Source organism: Platichthys flesus, chromosome 7 (assembly GCF_949316205.1).
Source record: "Platichthys flesus chromosome 7, fPlaFle2.1, whole genome shotgun sequence".
Taxonomy (NCBI): domain Eukaryota; kingdom Metazoa; phylum Chordata; class Actinopteri; order Pleuronectiformes; family Pleuronectidae; genus Platichthys; species Platichthys flesus.
In genome coordinates this window covers 20,665,423-20,683,135 of record NC_084951.1, presented here as the reverse complement: position 1 = coordinate 20,683,135, position 17,713 = coordinate 20,665,423, and the positions used below count along the sequence as shown (strand labels likewise).

At 43.9% G+C, this 17,713-nt stretch overlaps 4 protein-coding genes across 11 annotated transcripts in view; 2 read left to right on the top strand and 2 right to left on the bottom strand.

The window, feature by feature from the left end:
* Nucleotides 1-777: 777 nt before the first annotated feature.
* On the top strand, nt 778-5,327 carry cnbpa (CCHC-type zinc finger, nucleic acid binding protein a). Of its 4 annotated transcripts, none has more exons than XM_062392011.1 (6): nt 778-930; nt 2,756-2,876; nt 3,073-3,138; nt 3,681-3,737; nt 4,014-4,212; nt 4,339-5,327. In XM_062392011.1, exons 2-6 carry the CDS (start codon nt 2,759-2,761, stop codon nt 4,454-4,456), a joined length of 558 nt encoding a protein of 185 aa, XP_062247995.1. In that variant the 5' UTR covers nt 778-930; nt 2,756-2,758; the 3' UTR covers nt 4,457-5,327. The 4 variants fall into 4 exon arrangements, with proteins under 4 accessions (XP_062247995.1, XP_062247994.1, XP_062247997.1 ...); XM_062392010.1 differs by having other exon boundaries at nt 813-962; XM_062392012.1 differs by lacking the exon at nt 778-930 and adding an exon at nt 1,967-2,029.
* Nucleotides 5,328-6,405: 1,078 nt separating this feature from the next.
* Nucleotides 6,406-9,593, top strand: LOC133956735 (haloacid dehalogenase-like hydrolase domain-containing 5). Its single transcript, XM_062392007.1, has 8 exons — nt 6,406-6,673; nt 7,471-7,674; nt 7,780-7,892; nt 7,976-8,069; nt 8,144-8,177; nt 8,284-8,458; nt 8,586-8,774; nt 9,196-9,593. The coding sequence occupies exons 1-8, from the start codon at nt 6,554-6,556 to the stop codon at nt 9,587-9,589; spliced, it is 1,323 nt and encodes a 440-aa protein (XP_062247991.1). The 5' UTR covers nt 6,406-6,553; the 3' UTR covers nt 9,590-9,593.
* Nucleotides 7,563-12,032, bottom strand: gp9 (glycoprotein IX platelet). The gene is made up of 3 exons (XM_062392008.1): nt 11,646-12,032; nt 10,592-11,366; nt 7,563-7,681 (listed from the first exon to the last, which is right to left on the bottom strand). Exon 2 carries the CDS (start codon nt 11,363-11,365, stop codon nt 10,619-10,621), a length of 747 nt encoding a protein of 248 aa, XP_062247992.1. The 5' UTR covers nt 11,366; nt 11,646-12,032; the 3' UTR covers nt 7,563-7,681; nt 10,592-10,618.
* A 1,373-nt stretch (nt 12,033-13,405) lies between these two features.
* The window catches only part of LOC133957116 (IQ motif and SEC7 domain-containing protein 1-like), a 90,062-nt gene continuing 85,754 nt past the window's right edge, over nt 13,406-17,713 (bottom strand). For 4 of the 5 annotated variants that reach the window (XM_062392552.1, XM_062392553.1, XM_062392555.1 and 1 more), the window contains one exon: nt 13,406-17,136. In XM_062392552.1, coding sequence (XP_062248536.1) covers nt 16,582-17,136 — 555 coding nt within the window. In that variant the 3' untranslated portion in view covers nt 13,406-16,581. The remainder of the gene's footprint in view (nt 17,137-17,713) is intronic. The other variant, XM_062392556.1, reaches the window with a different exon arrangement.

Here is a 17,713-nt window from a genome sequence, read left to right as displayed (position 1 = left end):
ACACACACACACACCCCACTGTTTGATTATTATGATAATAGACGTACAATTATAGATTATATCAGTGATTTTAAGAATTTAACTTGCAGACACATTTCTGTTCATTTCTGTTTTTTATTAGTGGCACGTACCGTCACTTGTGATGTGAGTAGGACGTTTAAATATCTGTTTCCCCCTTAACTATTCTCAGTAAGGTAAATACAATATTTTCTTTTTTTAATTTGTAGAAGGCCACAGTGCATGATTAATTTTTTTTAAATACATAGTTACTGCTGTGTTTATAGAGAAGTTGTTCAGATTCCACAAACAAAGACCTGGCTGCTATCAATTCAAATGAATAAAAACTCTGAGAGGAAGCCTGAGAGTTTACTAAACGATAAATGTTGCTCTCACAAATCTGTTCTTCTATACTACTACAAGTGCTAAATTACACGGTTTTTATGAGTAACTCCCTATAGTAAACTGAGACCATCCAACACTAGTGATGGCATGAAAACACGTCATATTTCAGGTTGAAATTAGAACAATTACATTTTATGACCTGTGTTTATGTTCTTCATTTTTGAGAATATCATCATTATTCTTATCTTTATATGGTCTTGTGTTTGTTCGTGTTTTCTTTGTAGTAGTAATATGAGTACTACTGGCTGTAATGTTAAAACAGAATCAAACAACAAATTACCCATGTTTGTGATTTTTAACTTTCTGTCAGGAATCGATTCAGGGAAACTGGATCACTCTGCTGCCGTTATTGGCTGATTCACCGAGGCGGTGTCCAGACATTCCCGCATGTGATTGGCCGCTTGCAGGGTAGCCGGCCAATGAGCATGCGGCTTTTTACTGAATGACAATTCAGGAACTCCTGCTCACACACCGCATGTAGCGCAAAGAAGGAGGCGTAAACACTGACACAGCTAGGTAGCCAGCAAGGTAAGAATTAAAAGAGCCCTACAATGGATGAGGTCAGTAGTTATTTTACTCTTGTTAATATTGCAACTTTCATGTGATCAATTTGACTGTGGTGTGAAATGTTCCGTGTGCTCGGGTTTCTTTTGTGAAGACGCGCTCGTGTGGTTTTCTGTAGCGCAGCGTCGGGCTGTGTGTCCGGCCCGCTAGCGTTAGCTCGTCACCACGACTGTGGCGTGTGCGCACTGCGCGGGAAATTTTGTTTTTAAGCCATATTCGCTCGAATAGCCCTCAGCGTCCCTCCACGATAAATCTCCGTCACCATAAGTGCACGATCCTAACCTTCTCACCGGAGGAAGAGGAGAGATCGTCGACTGAACCGTGCGTATTGGTCGTGGTCGCTCGTTGGAATGCTAGCATGCGCTAGCTAGCAGCGTGAGCGTCTCGCGAGTACGCAGGGAGATCAACGTGACTAGGCCGACGCTAGGACCAACCTTTGGCATTTGATTCTGTTCTACAAGCACCAAATTAGGTCGGAATTATGATCCCAGGTCCACTTATCAAGCTTAAAAGACCAAAGCGAGCGCACCGTACGAATCGAGTCATATTTACAGTGTTCAGGCCCTCGGCTCACGTCTTTGCAGATGTTTAATTAACACGTCAAGATGTGCCTGCCCTCTGGAGTTAGCTCTCCCGAGTTAGCATAAGATCGCAGACATGCTTCCATGGCCATTTCTGTAGCTGCAGCAGCAGCAGCAACAAGGTGCAGCAGTAGATCGGACCTAGTTATGGCATAACCTCACCTGTCCGGGAGGGAATCGTGAACACGAGTGTCCATGTGGCGAGTGCGGAAATATTATTATGTAAGATGTAAACCGAGGCCCATCGGGGGAGAGGCTAACGGCGAAAAGAAGCAACAAGTTACCCCCACACTATCTAAACGCGATGAGAAATGAAGCGCAGCGGCCCCGTGTTGTCATCCTACGTCAACGTTAATGCACTCATTACAAGGACTGTGATTATTCATTAACTCACATTCTTCCTGACTCGATGTGTTTAGCAGCGTCAGCAAACCGAAGTTTGGCCTATGGCGATCACGGCATGATTCCATTGAGGAAATCATGTAAGTTAGTTCAATAGTTAGATCTAGTCCCCATGCCGATGTTTTTAATAGACCCCACAGTTCAACCCTCCCCCTCCTGTGATTGTAGATTAGATCATTATGATAGACTGTCCCTTCCACTATCGACCTGTGTCTCAAACAGGGATACAGTCAAAAATCATTTCACCATGCATGATTATTTAATTGTCTAAATCATTCTGGTGGTTCTTGATGGCACAGTATCAATGGCGCCAGCCCCGCCCCCCTCTGCTGCTCAGCAGAACCCCCCAAATCATCAGCACACCAGCTGTTCTTCTGCCAGTGTGTCAACAGCTGAATCCCTTTTAAAATGTACAACTAGTGGTCAACAGGTTTCTACACCAAATGTGATACGCAGCATAATAAAGTGTGTTACGGCATCTTAAACTATCATGCATTCGGCGAGAGAGACGACCTGGTAGTGTTTAGTTGAACCTAAATGTAGAATATGGAAACCCCGTAAACTGATTTCCCTCAGTAATTGTTGCGTGACATGTATGATTGATGGCATTGATGTCTTGAGGGATGCCCATAAATGCACGTGGTGCCTTTATGGGGGTCAGAGTTCAATTTTCATGAAAATGGGAGTTGGTGCTTCACACAAATATTGTCTGAAAGAATTGTCTGTCTGTGGCTTTGATGCAAAATGCTTGTACACATTTTAGCTGAATTTTCTTTACTGATATACATGTTTGTTTTTTTTTTAAGGTCATGGAGATGAACAGCAGCAGCGAGTGCTTCGGATGTGGCCGCTCTGGTCACTGGATTAAGCATTGTCCCAATGCCAGTGCTGGACGTGGACGCGGCCGGGCACGGGGACGATCCAAGGGTACAGGTTTATTTTATGCACAACACACCCAGTGCAATATACATTTTATAAAATATAACATATGTATAGGCTGTACATTATACTATGTACTGCCCTTGCTGTGTCTCGGCCCAGAATTTCTGATGTGAGCATAGTAATTATGTTAAAGCCATAAATTATCATCTTCTCATCTTGTAATATCACTTTGTCCCTACAGAGCTGTTTTGCTATCGTTGTGGAGAACAAGGACACATGGCCAGGGAGTGTGACCAAACTGAGGATGGTGTGTATTCAATTCTTCTTCTCAATTATTTATATTTAGTTGGTTTGATAATACAATTGAAATGTAATGAAAAGCATCAGCCAGGTCATGCATAAAAGGCGTGTGCATTGTGTACGTCACTGCTTGGGAGGAGTACTGACACTCTCTATTAGATGAGCCCTGGTGCTAAATTACCATAGTATAAATAGGCTCAGGTGCCGTGTTTATTTGTTTACGTATAACTTTTGATCAATACTTATCTTGCACATTTTGTCTCAACATTTCTAGTTCTGATTTAGACATAAATCGATAATGCGTTACACTATTCTTAATTCAGACTAGAGATCTCTCTCTCTCTGAGGATGAATGTAACAGGAGTGCGGCTCTCACTCATATGCACCACATGTGCACACGCAGAGACTGAGATGCTTCGGTTTATAACAAATTGCAAAGTGATCACACTTGGAAAAGTGTGGTTACCTTGCAGTAAAGTCAATGCTGACAATACGACTTTGAATGTGTGAGTGGAATCGCGAGTAATTTGTCCAAACATCTTCGAAAAGTCTATCACACACAGGGGGAGAGAAGCGGTTTCCATAGTTCATCTGCCGCTCCACAAGGTATGTTAGCTCATGTAGGCTACTAGTTAACCAAATTGTACCAAAATTATTAAGGGTACGTTCATAAATTTAATCTGAAAGAGTCGGAGCATCTTAATATTCGGTTTATTGCAGAGATGGGCTGCAGGCAAAGAAAGGTCCTAAGTTAATTGTTTTAGCCTAAAAGTAAAGGATGGGGAAAAGTAGGCCATTATCAGGACACAGTGAATCATATTTTATTAGTTATATTGTGTTTTTGACAAACTTGTTTATTTTGATTGTCTTTGTCATTTCTAGCGTGCTACAACTGCCGCGGGACTGGTCACGTTTTCCGGGACTGCAAGGAGCCCAAAAAGGATAGGGAGCAGCTCTGCTACACCTGCGGCAAAGCTGGTCACGTTGCCCGTGATTGTGATCATGCCAACGAGCAGAAGTGCTACTCCTGCGGTGGGTTTGGCCACATCCAGAAACTTTGCGAGAAGGTGAAATGTTACAGGTGAGTGTCGACTCTTCCTCCTTTTTTAAGCCACTCGATGCCAATTATTTAACTTCACTTTTGTGCAAGTTTCCCACGTTCGTTTTTTCTTTTTCTGAAGAAACTAACACATGTCCTCTCTCCTAGGTGTGGCGAGATCGGTCACGTCGCTGTGAACTGCGGAAAAGCTTGCGAGACTAACTGCTACAACTGCGGAAAGGCGGGCCACCTGGCAAAAGATTGTTCCATGGAAGCCACCGCATAATCAGTGCCCTCTGTTGCCCCTCCTTTTTTCAGATTGATGGTTGGTTGTATTATTTTCTCTGAATCCTCTTCGCTGGCCAAAGGTTGGCTAACAGAGGCTAGTTCCAGGCCAGTGAGCCTCTCAACATATACAATGAAAGGGGTTGAAAAAATATCTTTCTGCATTCAATACAAAAATGTTTTAGTTTGGTAGCGGTGTTATGTATAATGCTTTGTAAAAGAACCCCCCTTTCCAAGCCACTGGCGATCAGAGATCAATAAAATGGGACTACACACATGGGCATCTATAGGACCTCTGAGCTTGTGGACGTGAGTCTCTCTAAAATGAGACAGCTGACGGGAGTAAATAGAAACCGAACTTCCATGTATGGTTATTTTGGTTTGTTTAAGTGGGATATGAGTTGGCCAAGAGAGTATGGTTTTGAACATTTCACAACCTGAAGAATTTCTGCCCAATAAGCAGCCAAGAGGGTGATAACAAACTACATGTTATATTGTTAAGCTATACAATTTTGGAGGTGTTAAAAGAAACAAGTTCTTTTATAGAAGTCTGTTTACAATTTAAATATCATGTAACAGTCCAAGGTAGACTTTTCCTTTTAATAATGGCTTTGGAGTTTGTTTGTTTTTTTACCTTGGAAAAAAATTAACATCTACAGTTGTCAGAACAGCAGAATCAGGAGTTATTTGGGAACGAAAAATCTTTTCACAGAAAACAAAATGTTATTTTTGTACAATATCACTTAGACTACTGTATAAATACCATTTGCTTGTACTCAGTTTTTAAGTCGGAAGGAAAGTGCAACTGAAGTCCTAGAAAATAGAAATGTTAGAAATTTTAAACTATCAATAAAGTTGGAGGAGCACGGGGAGGACTTTTGGTCTGTTTTAAATGTAACACGCGTTTTGCTTGGTTTTTTTTGGTATGCTTTTATAGGTTTCTACTCAAGCAATTGCTATATAAGAAGTTCAAACTGAGTTACAGTAGAAGTCTGTATGATAAGTCATAAAAACAATACTAAGCCTAATTCAGGTTTATTTGCGTAGCACCAAATCCTAATGGACATTTTCTCAATGCCCTTGAAGAAACTCCTAAAAGAACCACATTCTGTGTCTTAAAGTTGTTCATGTAAAAAGGACTTGTTTTTCCTCTGAAGCTGAAGAAGCATTGAGGGTGAGAGGTTAAACGTAAAAACGAGCATTTCCAGTTGTTTATGCACCCCTAAGCATCTCCTGCAGAAGCCACCCGAGATCTTCAGAGATGCCCCTGTGGGAGACTTTCTAATCTGCAGAACAACATTGAACAAAGTGGATGAAACTGCCTCCTCTCTTCTCTACCAAGATGTCCGCAGAGTTACATCTTTACAGGAAAAACACAAGGTTTCTACGCAGGCTTCTAAATACAGACGGGCTTTCTGGGTAAATCTTAAAATGGGGGAGAGGGCGGGGCTGGGTGAGGGGGTTCACATTTCCACGTGGAATTCCTTCTGGTTTCCTGCAGCACATTTAGCCGAGGCGCGTCCACGACGAATGGGCAGACCAAACTGGTTCAGGGTCCTAAAGATAGAGCCGGGGAGCAAAATGGAGAAGGGGACGTGGGAGACTCAGAGTATCACCTCGTGCCCTCACAGGACGCTGCGGTGATCAATCAACACATCGATCGGGGAATAAAGAGGTGTTCAATAAGCTCGTGTGTGTGTTTTTGACGTATCGCTCCGGTGCGTCCCCGCGCTACCGGCGCGCGCTCGGCCCGGGGAGCTCCGAGTCGTGTTCGCCGGAGTCTAAAATGGCAGCGGGGGTTTCACTGGAGTGCAGATGCGTCTCCTTCCTCCTCCTCCTCTGGCAGAGATGCGGCGAGGGACCCTCCTCCTCCTCCTCCTCCTGTGTCGTCACCGGGTGTCGCCCAGTCGGATAACAGGCGAGAAAACATCGGTAAGGGAGGGGGGAGGGAGCAGGAGGAGAAAAAAAGAAGCGAGCGGCCGGAGCGAGCCGGCTCCTGCTCTGCGCGCGCTGCTCCCGATTCCTTTTTTCTGGTTTTGTGTTCATCTTTCATTTTTCTTTCCTTTTTAAAATCCTCTCGGTGCTAGTGTAAAGGGAGATGAGGGGCCTCCTGTCGTTCTGCCGGGGCTTGCACACCCTGAGTAACCGTCAAGCCCGACGCAAAGCGGGGATAGTCGGTTCCCGGTGCGGCTTTTGCGGAACTCAGTCTTATAGCAAGGTACGGTTTGCCCCCCACTCCCACTCCCACGCGAGAACAATGCGTTTTGTCGACACGGAGCTTTTCTCTCTTTCCTCTTTTTAAAAATTCATTATGTGCCAGATCGACGTTGCATAGCCGACGGTGTTGCATGCAACTTGGTCCGCTGCGGATGTGTTGGCAGGGATGGAAACAACAGGGGATGTAGCTTCCACTGGGCTTCTCACCCCCACCCCCCATGAGAAAAACAAGTCTTGTTCCCACTTTGGTTACTGGGTCCCAGTTACTGGAGAATTAAATACCTAGGAAGAAAAATAAATTATTAATACACAAACAATGCAATCACCTAGCCTCTGTGTACTGCCGTTTCCCCATAGGATCCCCACTATGGATTATATATGGCTGCAGATATAGTACAGACTCCATGTTGTGTCATGAGATTATTTGTTATATAGGAGGAAAAAAAAGCATCTCTGGAAATAAAATAAAAGCTCCACGTTGAGTTAAATGTGTCACTGATGTCATTAGGAAAACACTGTCACATGTATAGATAATAACAACAGACATAACACATGCTTAAAGTAAAGCATTGCCATTTAATATGACATGATAAATCATTTCACACTCCCATGTTATTATCAAACACATCAGATCCTATTAGTCAGGGAATTCATCTTTATCATGATAATTATTTCATGTTTAATATCAGAGACCGTCCTTTATCTGCATTGTTTGGCTTATTTTTCAACTGTGCTGTTGGATTTTATCGCTCGCTGCTTTTATGCTTGTTAACCTGTGCCTCGTCTGTCCTCCTCCAGCCACAGCCAAACTTTGGGCTGTTGTTTGACATCGATGGCGTGCTGGTGCGAGGACGGATGCCAATCCCCGCCGCCAAGAGGGCCTTCGAAAAGCTGGTGGACTCTAAGGGACAGTTTGTGGTGCCGGTGGTTTTTGTCACCAACGCGGGGAACTGCCTCCGACAGACGAAGGCCGACCAGCTGTCCCACATCCTGGGAGTACCTGTGAGTTCTGAAACAGAGGATTTGTGATTGTTGTGTGAAGATTGAATCAAACACACACAGTTCGTCTCTTCTGTTAACCTCTCCTGACACTTGCTGTGTTTGCAGATCACTCAAGATCAAGTCATCATGTCCCATAGTCCACTCAGGATGTTCAAGAAGTACCATGAGAAGTGTGTGCTGGTGTCGGGACAAGGACCAGTCCTGGAAATAGCTAAAAAGTAACCTGGAGTTTTTAATGTCTTTTCCAAAAACGATTTATTTAAAAGTTGTACTTGAATAACACTCGACACTTCTCCTACAGTTTGGGGTTTAATAATGTTGTGAGTATCGACATGCTGAGGGAATCGTACCCATTGCTGGACATGGTGGATCACAACAGGAGACCCAAACTGCCGGTGAGATATAAAGAAATGTGCTGTGGAAATATAAATAATATATCATGTGTTGACTTTTCCTTCCTTCATTTCAGTCCAGTGCTCTGGTCACCCATCCCAAGGTTGAAGGTACCAACATCTTATGTTGTTGTAAAGGTTTCGTAGCTGTCTATATTGTCCGATTTGATTTACTCTCCCCTGCGATATGCAACTTCCTGTATGATCTCCCACACAGCTGTGATTCTGTTCGGCGAGCCGGTCCGATGGGAGACCAACCTGCAGCTGGTCATCGACATTCTGCTGACCAACGGTAACCTCAGCGGTGTCCACCAAACCCAGAACAGGCCCCACCTCCCCCTGCTCACCTGCAACATGGACCTCATGTGGATGGCTGAGGCCAATTCTCCACGGTAAACCAATGGAAATAAGCATTGTCACGCAAACTGTAACAAGCAAGTCTAGCACAGGCCTCGTAAAGCTGCAGAATGACTGAGGAGAATCACGTTTCTGAACTTCTGCTGTCTCGTTCCGTCACAGGTTCGGCCACGGGACGTTTCTTGTGTGTCTAGAGAACATCTACAAGAAGATTACGGGTAAAGAGCTGAAGTACGAGGCTCTCATGGGAAAACCCAGCGAGCTGACCTACCACTTTGCAGAGTACCTCATCAGAAGCCAGGCCATGGAGCGGCAATGGAAACTTCCCATCACGTCTCTTTACGCTATAGGGTAAGGTACCAAGTCTCTCGCCCCCCCCCTCCATGTAGATAACAACACATGGGAAACACTAAACCATGATCTGAATTCACTTTTGATGCTGTCTAAGGAAACTGAAAGCACTGGAAACAGGCACAGAGCAGCTGATAGAATGGACGTAACTTTATTTAGATGTTGCTCAATCATTTGGTCTGAAACTACATGCGTGACAGAACTGTCATGTTTCACTTCAGCTTTTTTTTTTTTTTTTTATCACATATGCTGCTGCTGTTGTGCCGGCACAGCTGTTCTGTGTATGTGTGCCTTCAGTATGTCATCATTTGAATGGCTTCTTTTTCCGAGAAGAAGCATAGAGCAGCAGGAAATTAAAACTTGCAGACATATTAATATCATGTCTGACTTGTGCATTCTGTTTCTTCTCTTTCATTCGCAGGGATAATATTATGACTGACATCTATGGGGCCAATCTGTACAACCGCTACCTGGAGGACAGAATGAGGAAGAACCCCAAAGCCGTCGCCAAGATGGCAGCTGCCACGGGATCCACCACTGCAGTGCCCCAGGATGAGGACATTGACAACCTGTGGGAGAGCGAGCTGGCTCTGCCCTCTGCCACCTCCTGTAAGTCCGTCCTGGTCTGCACAGGGGTCTATAACCCCAACGCGGAGGTGCCCTCGGATGCAAACCGCAGCATCAAAGAGACGGTGTTCCACGGGCACCGGGACTTCAGGTTCGACCCCCTGCTGGTGGAACCGGGCCACATCGTGCAGGATGTGGCAGAAGCCGTCGACCTGATCTTTGAGCAGGAGAAGTTTGTGCCTAAGTAGAGTTCAAGCTAAGATGCTTTATGTTCATTCAAGGCCCTGGCAGAGGAGGCTTTAATGCATAAACCCATAGGAACCTAACACTGTGGACAATGTTCTATGTCATGACGCGGCATAAACATTCAACACTGAGAGAAGCGTTAGAGAAGATCCACCTGTTAATGTCAACTGCCCTTTTGCATTGTTTTTGTGAAAGTCTTTAAATTCCTGATTTTCATCAACGAAAGGTTAAGAACTGCCTTATTTTATCCTACTAAGTATTTTTTTAGATGATAGAAATGTTTGAGGTTGTTACAAATGCTGAAATCATCCTATATTTATTGCAAGTGTTTTTATGAAGCATATTGAGATTCTAACATTTTGTTTTTTTTATCATTTCATTTGAAGTCATTTATCCATTTAACCTGGGAAGTCTATGCATGAATATAACGGTAATACTTGTACTGTAATTGCAGCTGTTCAATGTGCAATATTGTCCTCTTAAGAGTACTGTCTGTCTGCATTATGTCTAGCTGTGGGAGCGTTGACCAGTATTTGCACAGATCAGAGATCGTTGTTGAGTGTGTCCATATATTTCCTGCCATAACCCGTTTATTAGCAAGTAGAAAATTAAATCCCAGAAGTACAATGACGATCAAAACCTTTTGCTGTCCCTCATTGTTAAAACCTTAACTAAAGAAAATTGTGAGGAACGGTTACACACCAGTTTGTGCTTTTTCTTTTTTCATTCAGGATTTATCCACAACCTGTAGGACTGGTTAGGTCCCATTCATTCCCAACACAATAAGAAGTCATAAAAGTTCATAGATACATTTTATGATACATTTATGTGGTGCATTTCATGCCTAAATTAGTTTAAATACTAAGAATACACTATTCCAAGTTACACTGTAAGGTTTAGCAGCAACACAAGTTTACTGCCATAAATAAACCAAATCAAACAGATTCATTTTGCTGCCTTGTTACTGGCCTCCGCTCTATCACATGTAGTGTTTATTTAAATACCTAATTCCTGGTAGAGACAGAGGTCGCTCAGGTCGCCTTTATCTTCATTTTGTGCTTCTTGTGCAACGTATCCAGAACTTGTGGCAGTAGCTCCATGCTGATAAGAGGCCTTTCTAGTTCCTGTGTACAAGTGAAAGAAGTCAAGTCCGCACTGACCCCTGGCAGTGTGGTGTGCAACCGCCTTCTGTGTTTGGGCTTCAGTGAGCGCAGAGAGTCGGCCTCGAGCCCCACGTGCCTGTCGTCTATGCACAGTGTGAAGGTGGACGATTTGGCCAGTCTCAAGCTCCACAGCAGCAGAGCGATGACCCAGCACAGCATCGCTCCCATCGCGGCGCTGAAGGTCCCACCGGTGCAGCTCAGCCGGCCGCAGGACGAGAAGTACTCATCTGTGAGTTCAGCGATGGCCTTCTGAGCCACGGAACTTGGACTGGCACAAGTGGGCTGCTCGGATACGGCGGCTCTGTTCTTCAGCAGCCAGCTCCTCAGGTACTGGATCCTGCAGTCACAGTGGAAGGGGTTCCCAGACAGTGAGACCTTTTTCAGACCGACCAGTCCGTCAAACAGGCCCGGAGACACCGAGGTGAGCCGATTGTCCTGCACGTGGAGCTCTGTGGTGTGTGAGGCCAGAGGAGGCAGCTCCACGAGGCCTGAAGAACTGCAGTTCACTTGCAGACCAGCAGACTGGAGGACTGAATATAAGCACGGTCGACCAACAGGATGTGCACTTGATGTGGCCCAGAGGAGGAAGGCAGCTAGGATTAAACCAGGGGGCATCCTGCAGGATCAGGAGGAGGTTATTCACTATGTGATGGTTTCAGTTTGCATAATAATGAGAAATCTAACTAAACAGTGTGGATATGTTCTCCTTTAAAATCAGACCCTGTGCACAAAGCTGTGTTTTATAATAAGATTGAAACTATGCAGTCAAATAAAAGTCAATTTTCAGAGTGTGAACTAAATGAAAGTGTCTGTAATAAAGAGAATGTGACTGACTGAGAAAGTAAGTGAAAGTCTAACCCACATCACTGTGAAAGAGAAGAAAAATAATACAAACCTCTTAGAGTCGGGCCAACAGGGATGTTACCACTTGTGCTGCCAATCATCCTTATCATCTCATTATGTGTTCAATGTTCCTTTGAGCTAAGAGCATTTCCAAAGTCCTCCTGACCTCCAGGTTTCCCCCGTTTCTGTGACTCGCTCAGAATAATTACACGGTCGATAGAGAACCGCGTCAGACTGAGGAATGCACCAATAACACTGCTCAGTTATGGCGCATTTGACATGAAGGAAATCCATCTGCTTTCAGGAGATAAGAGGGTATCTGTTAGGAGCAGTGGTGGAGGCTATCTGAAGCTCCCCCACACACTGTTTATTACTGACATCCACTGCAGTGCTGAGGGCGCAGCGGGCACGTTGCGGCAAAGTACGGGTGTGAGCGTGTTCAGCTTAATGTGGATTTAGATTTAAGTACCTATGAGATATTTTGGAAAGTCAAATAATGAATGAGCTCGAGGCCCAAAAAAAGAGAAACAGGTTCTTTATGGAAAATTTGAGCTACAAGGCAGAATGGACATTTACTGAGGCTGAACACCAGTCCCTCTCCCTCAGCTTCACAGATGTGGTTCAAAGCTGAGAGGTATCTGTGTTAACGCTCATGTTCAGTGTGCAGCAGAAACTCTTTTCACCCATAGATGGTGTCAAGGCTCAGATTTTCATTTTTAAGAATGCCCTCTGGTGGATTTCTGCAACAGTAGTGGAGCTAGTGGAACCTGGAGAGAGCATTAACATTTCATTATATGAAATACATTCTACTTGTATAAGTACTACTACTACTACTAATATACAGCGGTGCTGCCATCATAATAACATAATTTATTAGAATCACTATTATTATTACTATAATAATGATCATTATTACTTTCAATTATTATTGAAAGTAATAATTGAAAGTAATATAGTATTATAATAACAATATGTATTATTATTATAATAATACATATTGTAATATGTATTATATTATAATACATATTACAATATGTAATATGTAATATTGATTATTATTATTATTGTGATTACTACTACTACCGACTGGTGCTGATATCATTAACATCATTATATCTATTAGAATCATTATTACATTATAATAATAATTAATGTGTATAATATATGTTTAATACAAAAACAAAATATACATATATATATCCGACGTAAACACATGACGCCGATATGGACCGTCATGGATGTAAGATGTCATGAGCGCGACCAGGTGCGCTGTGTTTAAGGGACATTTAGTAGGTAATGATTTCCGATTTCTGATTAATAAATAATAATATAAAATTATATATATTTATTTTATTATATTATATATCGAATCGATATATATAATGCATCCCTTATTATTTAATACTGCAGACAGGAGCTGCTATCATTTACACCATTACATCTATATCACTCTTATAATTATTTAAACTAGCAGTTTGAAAGAATTTTTAATATTATGGCTACACAGCTGTTCCTGTCTCTCTCTCTCTCTCTCCCCCTTTCTCTCCCCTCACACCAACCGGTCGAGGCAGATGTCCGCTCACACCGAGTCTGGTTCCAGAGGTCTTGTTTCTCTTCACATTCTAAGTGTTTGGTAGTTGTGGGAACTGTTGTGTTATTCTATAATAGTCTAAGGTCTCAGCTTTACGTGAAGTGTCTTGAGATGATTTGTCCCTAATCCAATAAATCTGAACTGAGTTGCTCGATGAGATAAAGTTCTGTGTATAGTCAAATATCTTGACACCCTGCAGAGCAATAAGACAGCACGTGTACTGTAAGTCATATACTTGTTTATTTTGCGTTCTCAACATTGTCACAGTTGAAGTTTTACAATAACTGGGGTCTTACTGATTCACTACTCACTGTACAAACAGAATGCACATATAAATGAGGCCATTCTTGTCTTTCCCTTTTTTTGTTGTCGAAAAATGTGTCTCACGCCACACGGAACAGCTTGCTGCAGGATGTGTGCACGTTTATCCATGTGTGTACAGTATGTGGGTGTTTGTATGTATGGGGGGGGGGGGGGGGGTGCATGTATGAAAGGAGAGCTTGATGTAAATGGCAGCAAACTTTCTAACAGTCAGTTTTCCTTTTTATTTCTACAACAAATGTCAGTTCAATGCAGCTGGAGGCTGAGACAATCGATATGTTCATATAACACCCCCGGCGTCCGTCTGTGAGGTGACCTACTGTATATACATCCTGATCTTGACTGCAGACATCAGAACAGAGCACGGATCATATACACATTATGTACAGCTCCTTTGATTCCCCACCTTGGTCCCTTTACAGCTTCACAAAGACAAACCCCTCCGACCGCACAGTTCACACATCAAATCCTGTATTTACACCGTGAAAGCCCTCAGCGTCGGATGTGAAATGTTCTCTGTTGGTAATTTACACAATGGCTCTGTTGATGAAATGCATGCCGAGCTTCAGTTACCACCAGCCTAACATGGAACAACAAGAACACGTCAACAGTTCTTAATTCCGAATCATTCAAAAACCAAAGCTGGAGTCGAAAATGTTATAGGCTGATTCTTTTCCCCCTCCCGATCAGCTCACAGTGAGTAGGACACATGATGCATCAGATCCATGCAGTGCATTGTTGGGGTACGTTCTCACAAAGAATGACTGTAGACATTGGAAGCACGACAACACACACAGAAATAAACAGATTCCTCACTTTTACATCGCCCCCGAGATCTATAGAAAAAATATGGAATCCATGGAGAGACACATTCATCGGAGCATCAATGTCCCAATCGTGATCCGTCTGCCATCGGAACCTAGACCAAGCCTGACTCATGATGATGGATTTCTTTGTGAATGTTAAAATACATTTACAACCTGAATACTGGGACACACAGATTACTGTCACTAATTTACACACTAGGATAGACTCTTATTTGTAGAATGTAGAAAGTTATTCTTTACATATACCCAGTTCTGTTGTTCAGTTTTGCATTTTGTATATTGTGACTGCATTTCCTGAAAAAAATGAAAGTGTTCTTTCATATGTGCTTATCCAGCAAAATATTTTTGTTTAGCCCAAAGAGAAGCCTTTCTTTTATTAAAATATATACACACATTCCTCTTTCCACTGTTTATTGTATAAGTACGTATTTATGTATGTATATTTATATGTATATATACATTTATTCTTAAATGAAAAAAGATATTTATTTTTTCACCTGAATCTCATCCTGGACAACAAGATAACAGACTTATTTCCACTCTCGGTTCAAGTCTGAATTTTCTGAACATGATTGCACTTAAACTTGCTATGGTAACACTGATTTGTTATACAATGTGCAGAGGATAGCCTCACGACAATAACATTACATGCAAAACAAAAGGAAAAAACTTACTAGAGATTTCACTGAACTCCAAGTCTGTACCTCCTCATGAGGCCACGAGGACAGCCGCACGTTAATTTACCGAAAGACTCTGACAGGGGTCCAAAACAAAAAATAAATAAATAATGACGCAACATGGAAAAACACACAAATTGGAGGGAGGCCTTGTTTGTTCTTGATGTACAAAATCAGTACAAAGATATTGCACACATGATAGAAAAAAGATGAAAAAAATACTTCACTATGTAAGAACTGATATAATTCTCTCACCGATCCTCGTTGGTGAATAAAAAAAAAACAAAACAAGGCAAAATAAGATTTGAAAAGTTTTTTCCGTGTTTGATTTTTTTCCCCAAGAGTCAAGAGAGCAGCTGTTGTATATGCGAAAGGCAACAGACCTCACGTGGTCAACACGTTCTGCGCTCGTAACATGAGCAGAGCCTCCGAGCGTCTTTCTCCTTCTGATATTCCTCACTTTATTATTTTTACAGTTCGAGCAGCCAGAGTATGAGTAGTAAACTGAGATTAAAACAACCAATCAGCCCTGTTTATCACTCGTGAGAGTTGACAGGAAGTCTGCGTTGAGGCCTCCGCTGTGACAGCACGCCATTTTGGGGCCCGTATATGCAACAGCTGCCATCCAGAGGCTCCGTCTGATCCATTTGAAAAGGCAAAACGTTTTTCCAGAATTGAATAGGCTGGACTGAATGGGAGTTCACTCCTTTCAGATCTACATCCCCTTCCCACAGAGTCAGTATAATACTGATAAAATTCATTTTTGCTGATAATAATAATAATAATTGTAAGTATAATCTTACAAATTACTTTACGCACAATATACTGTACATGAAGTCTTGACTAAATAGATTATGCATTAATAATTGGCACATTTATTTATGAGAGCTAGGAGACAACACGTATAGCTGTAATCTACAGTAAATACAGCACTAGAACTACTATGACTGAGATGGTCCACTCAGTTGCTCACCTGTCCTTTGATCTCAGTTAGTGTGAAATGATTATACCTACGTTCTTCACTACATATGAGGGAGGCGACAACAAACAGCACTCGCATGGTGGTAGGATCTGATCTTTCCAAAGTGGAAAGTTGACCTTCAGAACGGGCTTTGCGCAACAAGTTCTGCCTTCACCGTGACGGAGAGAGCGTTCGGCCATTTTCCCGTCCCTGGTCGTCTGCCCTCCTGATAATGTGAAAGTAAGACAGGCCATTGAGGGGAGGAAGCAGTGGGGGAGCAACTTGCCGTCACGGCCGGGCGGTGTGTGTGGAAATCAAAGAGCATCTTCCTGTACAGAACCCACCCCCACCCACAAGACCCTGATAGGGCCGAGCGCACAATCAGGCAAACTAGTAAAGGCCCCTGGTGGAAGATTTGAGTCCGATTTCCATCCTGCATATTAGTCGGACCTGGAGGTGAAACAGGCGACTGCGTGTGACAGGTTTCCATCACAGCAGCAGTAAAACACAGTGGACAGGCCATAGAGCTATGCTGTCAGTCCCTTTGGTGTAAGCAATTGTCCCTCCTTCATTGAGTTCCCTCCTCGCGGCTCCTCTCGGTGCTTGGAGCATCACACTACGGTGCTGATGCCACTGTGTTTGGGTTTGGGCCCGCCAGGTGCCGAACCCGCTTGCTGACTGTGGTGGTGGGCGGCGTGCTGGGAGTGAGAGCTGTGATGGGAATGCTGGCTGTAGTGGCTGTGCTGCGGGTGGGCGTGTTGGTGTGCGTGCGGGGCGTGGGGCGGGTGCTGGGGGTACTGCGTGTGGGGAGGCGGGTGGTAGTGGTGGTGGTGGTGGTAAGGCGGCGGGTTCTGTGGGACCTGGCAGTACTGCGGATGGTGGCCTTGGGCCGGCACCGGGTGCGTCGTCTGTGCTGTGTGGTGCAGGTTGGTCGGGTGGGGCTTGTGGGATATGAGGGTGGGCTGGCCGGCTGAGGGGTAAGAGGGGTGGCCCTGGGACGGGGGTTTGCCTCGCTTGCTGCCAAAGAGCGACCCCAGGATGGAGGTCGATGCCGAGTTAGGAATGGGGGGTTGGCTGGGGGGTTGGCTGGGGGCTTGGCTGCGGGGTGCGCCCTCTCGAGGCGTGGTGGCTCTCCGGCGAGTGTGCGGACTGCTAATGGTGGACCCCTGCAGGAGGGAGAGAAGGTGACAGCACGTCCGTTAGACACTGTGCAAGTGCTACGCTACAGCAGCAAGCCACCAGCAGGATGAAATCACAGTTGTCTCATTTCAGATAAACAAGTAGCAAAATGTTATAGGGCATGCAAATGGGAAACTAAAAATGTTTTCATGATAGGCAGCGGCAACTCTAGGAATATTTCAGCTTGGGCAAACTTCACGGTGGAGGGAGCCAAAGTTCATTAGAGCTCTGCTACTGAGGAAATAACTGGCCTGAAAATCGGGAACAAAATCATAAATAATGTCATTAACAAGGGCAAAGAAAGACAACATTTCAACTTCATTGCAGTCAAGCGCGCCAAACCCTCTAAGAGTCACACATGCAACAGGTTATAACCAATGGAGGCAGAGTTTCCACATGCAGAGGATGTGACAGGCAAACTCATCATCCACACACAAGCATTCAACTAGAAATCAGAAGGCAGGAGGAACTAAGCTCTTGTGTGCAGACGTCCCAACAGGCCTGTACACTCCCCCCCCCCCCTCCCCCCCAGATCTGGCCCAACGCTACCCACTGCTCACAAAG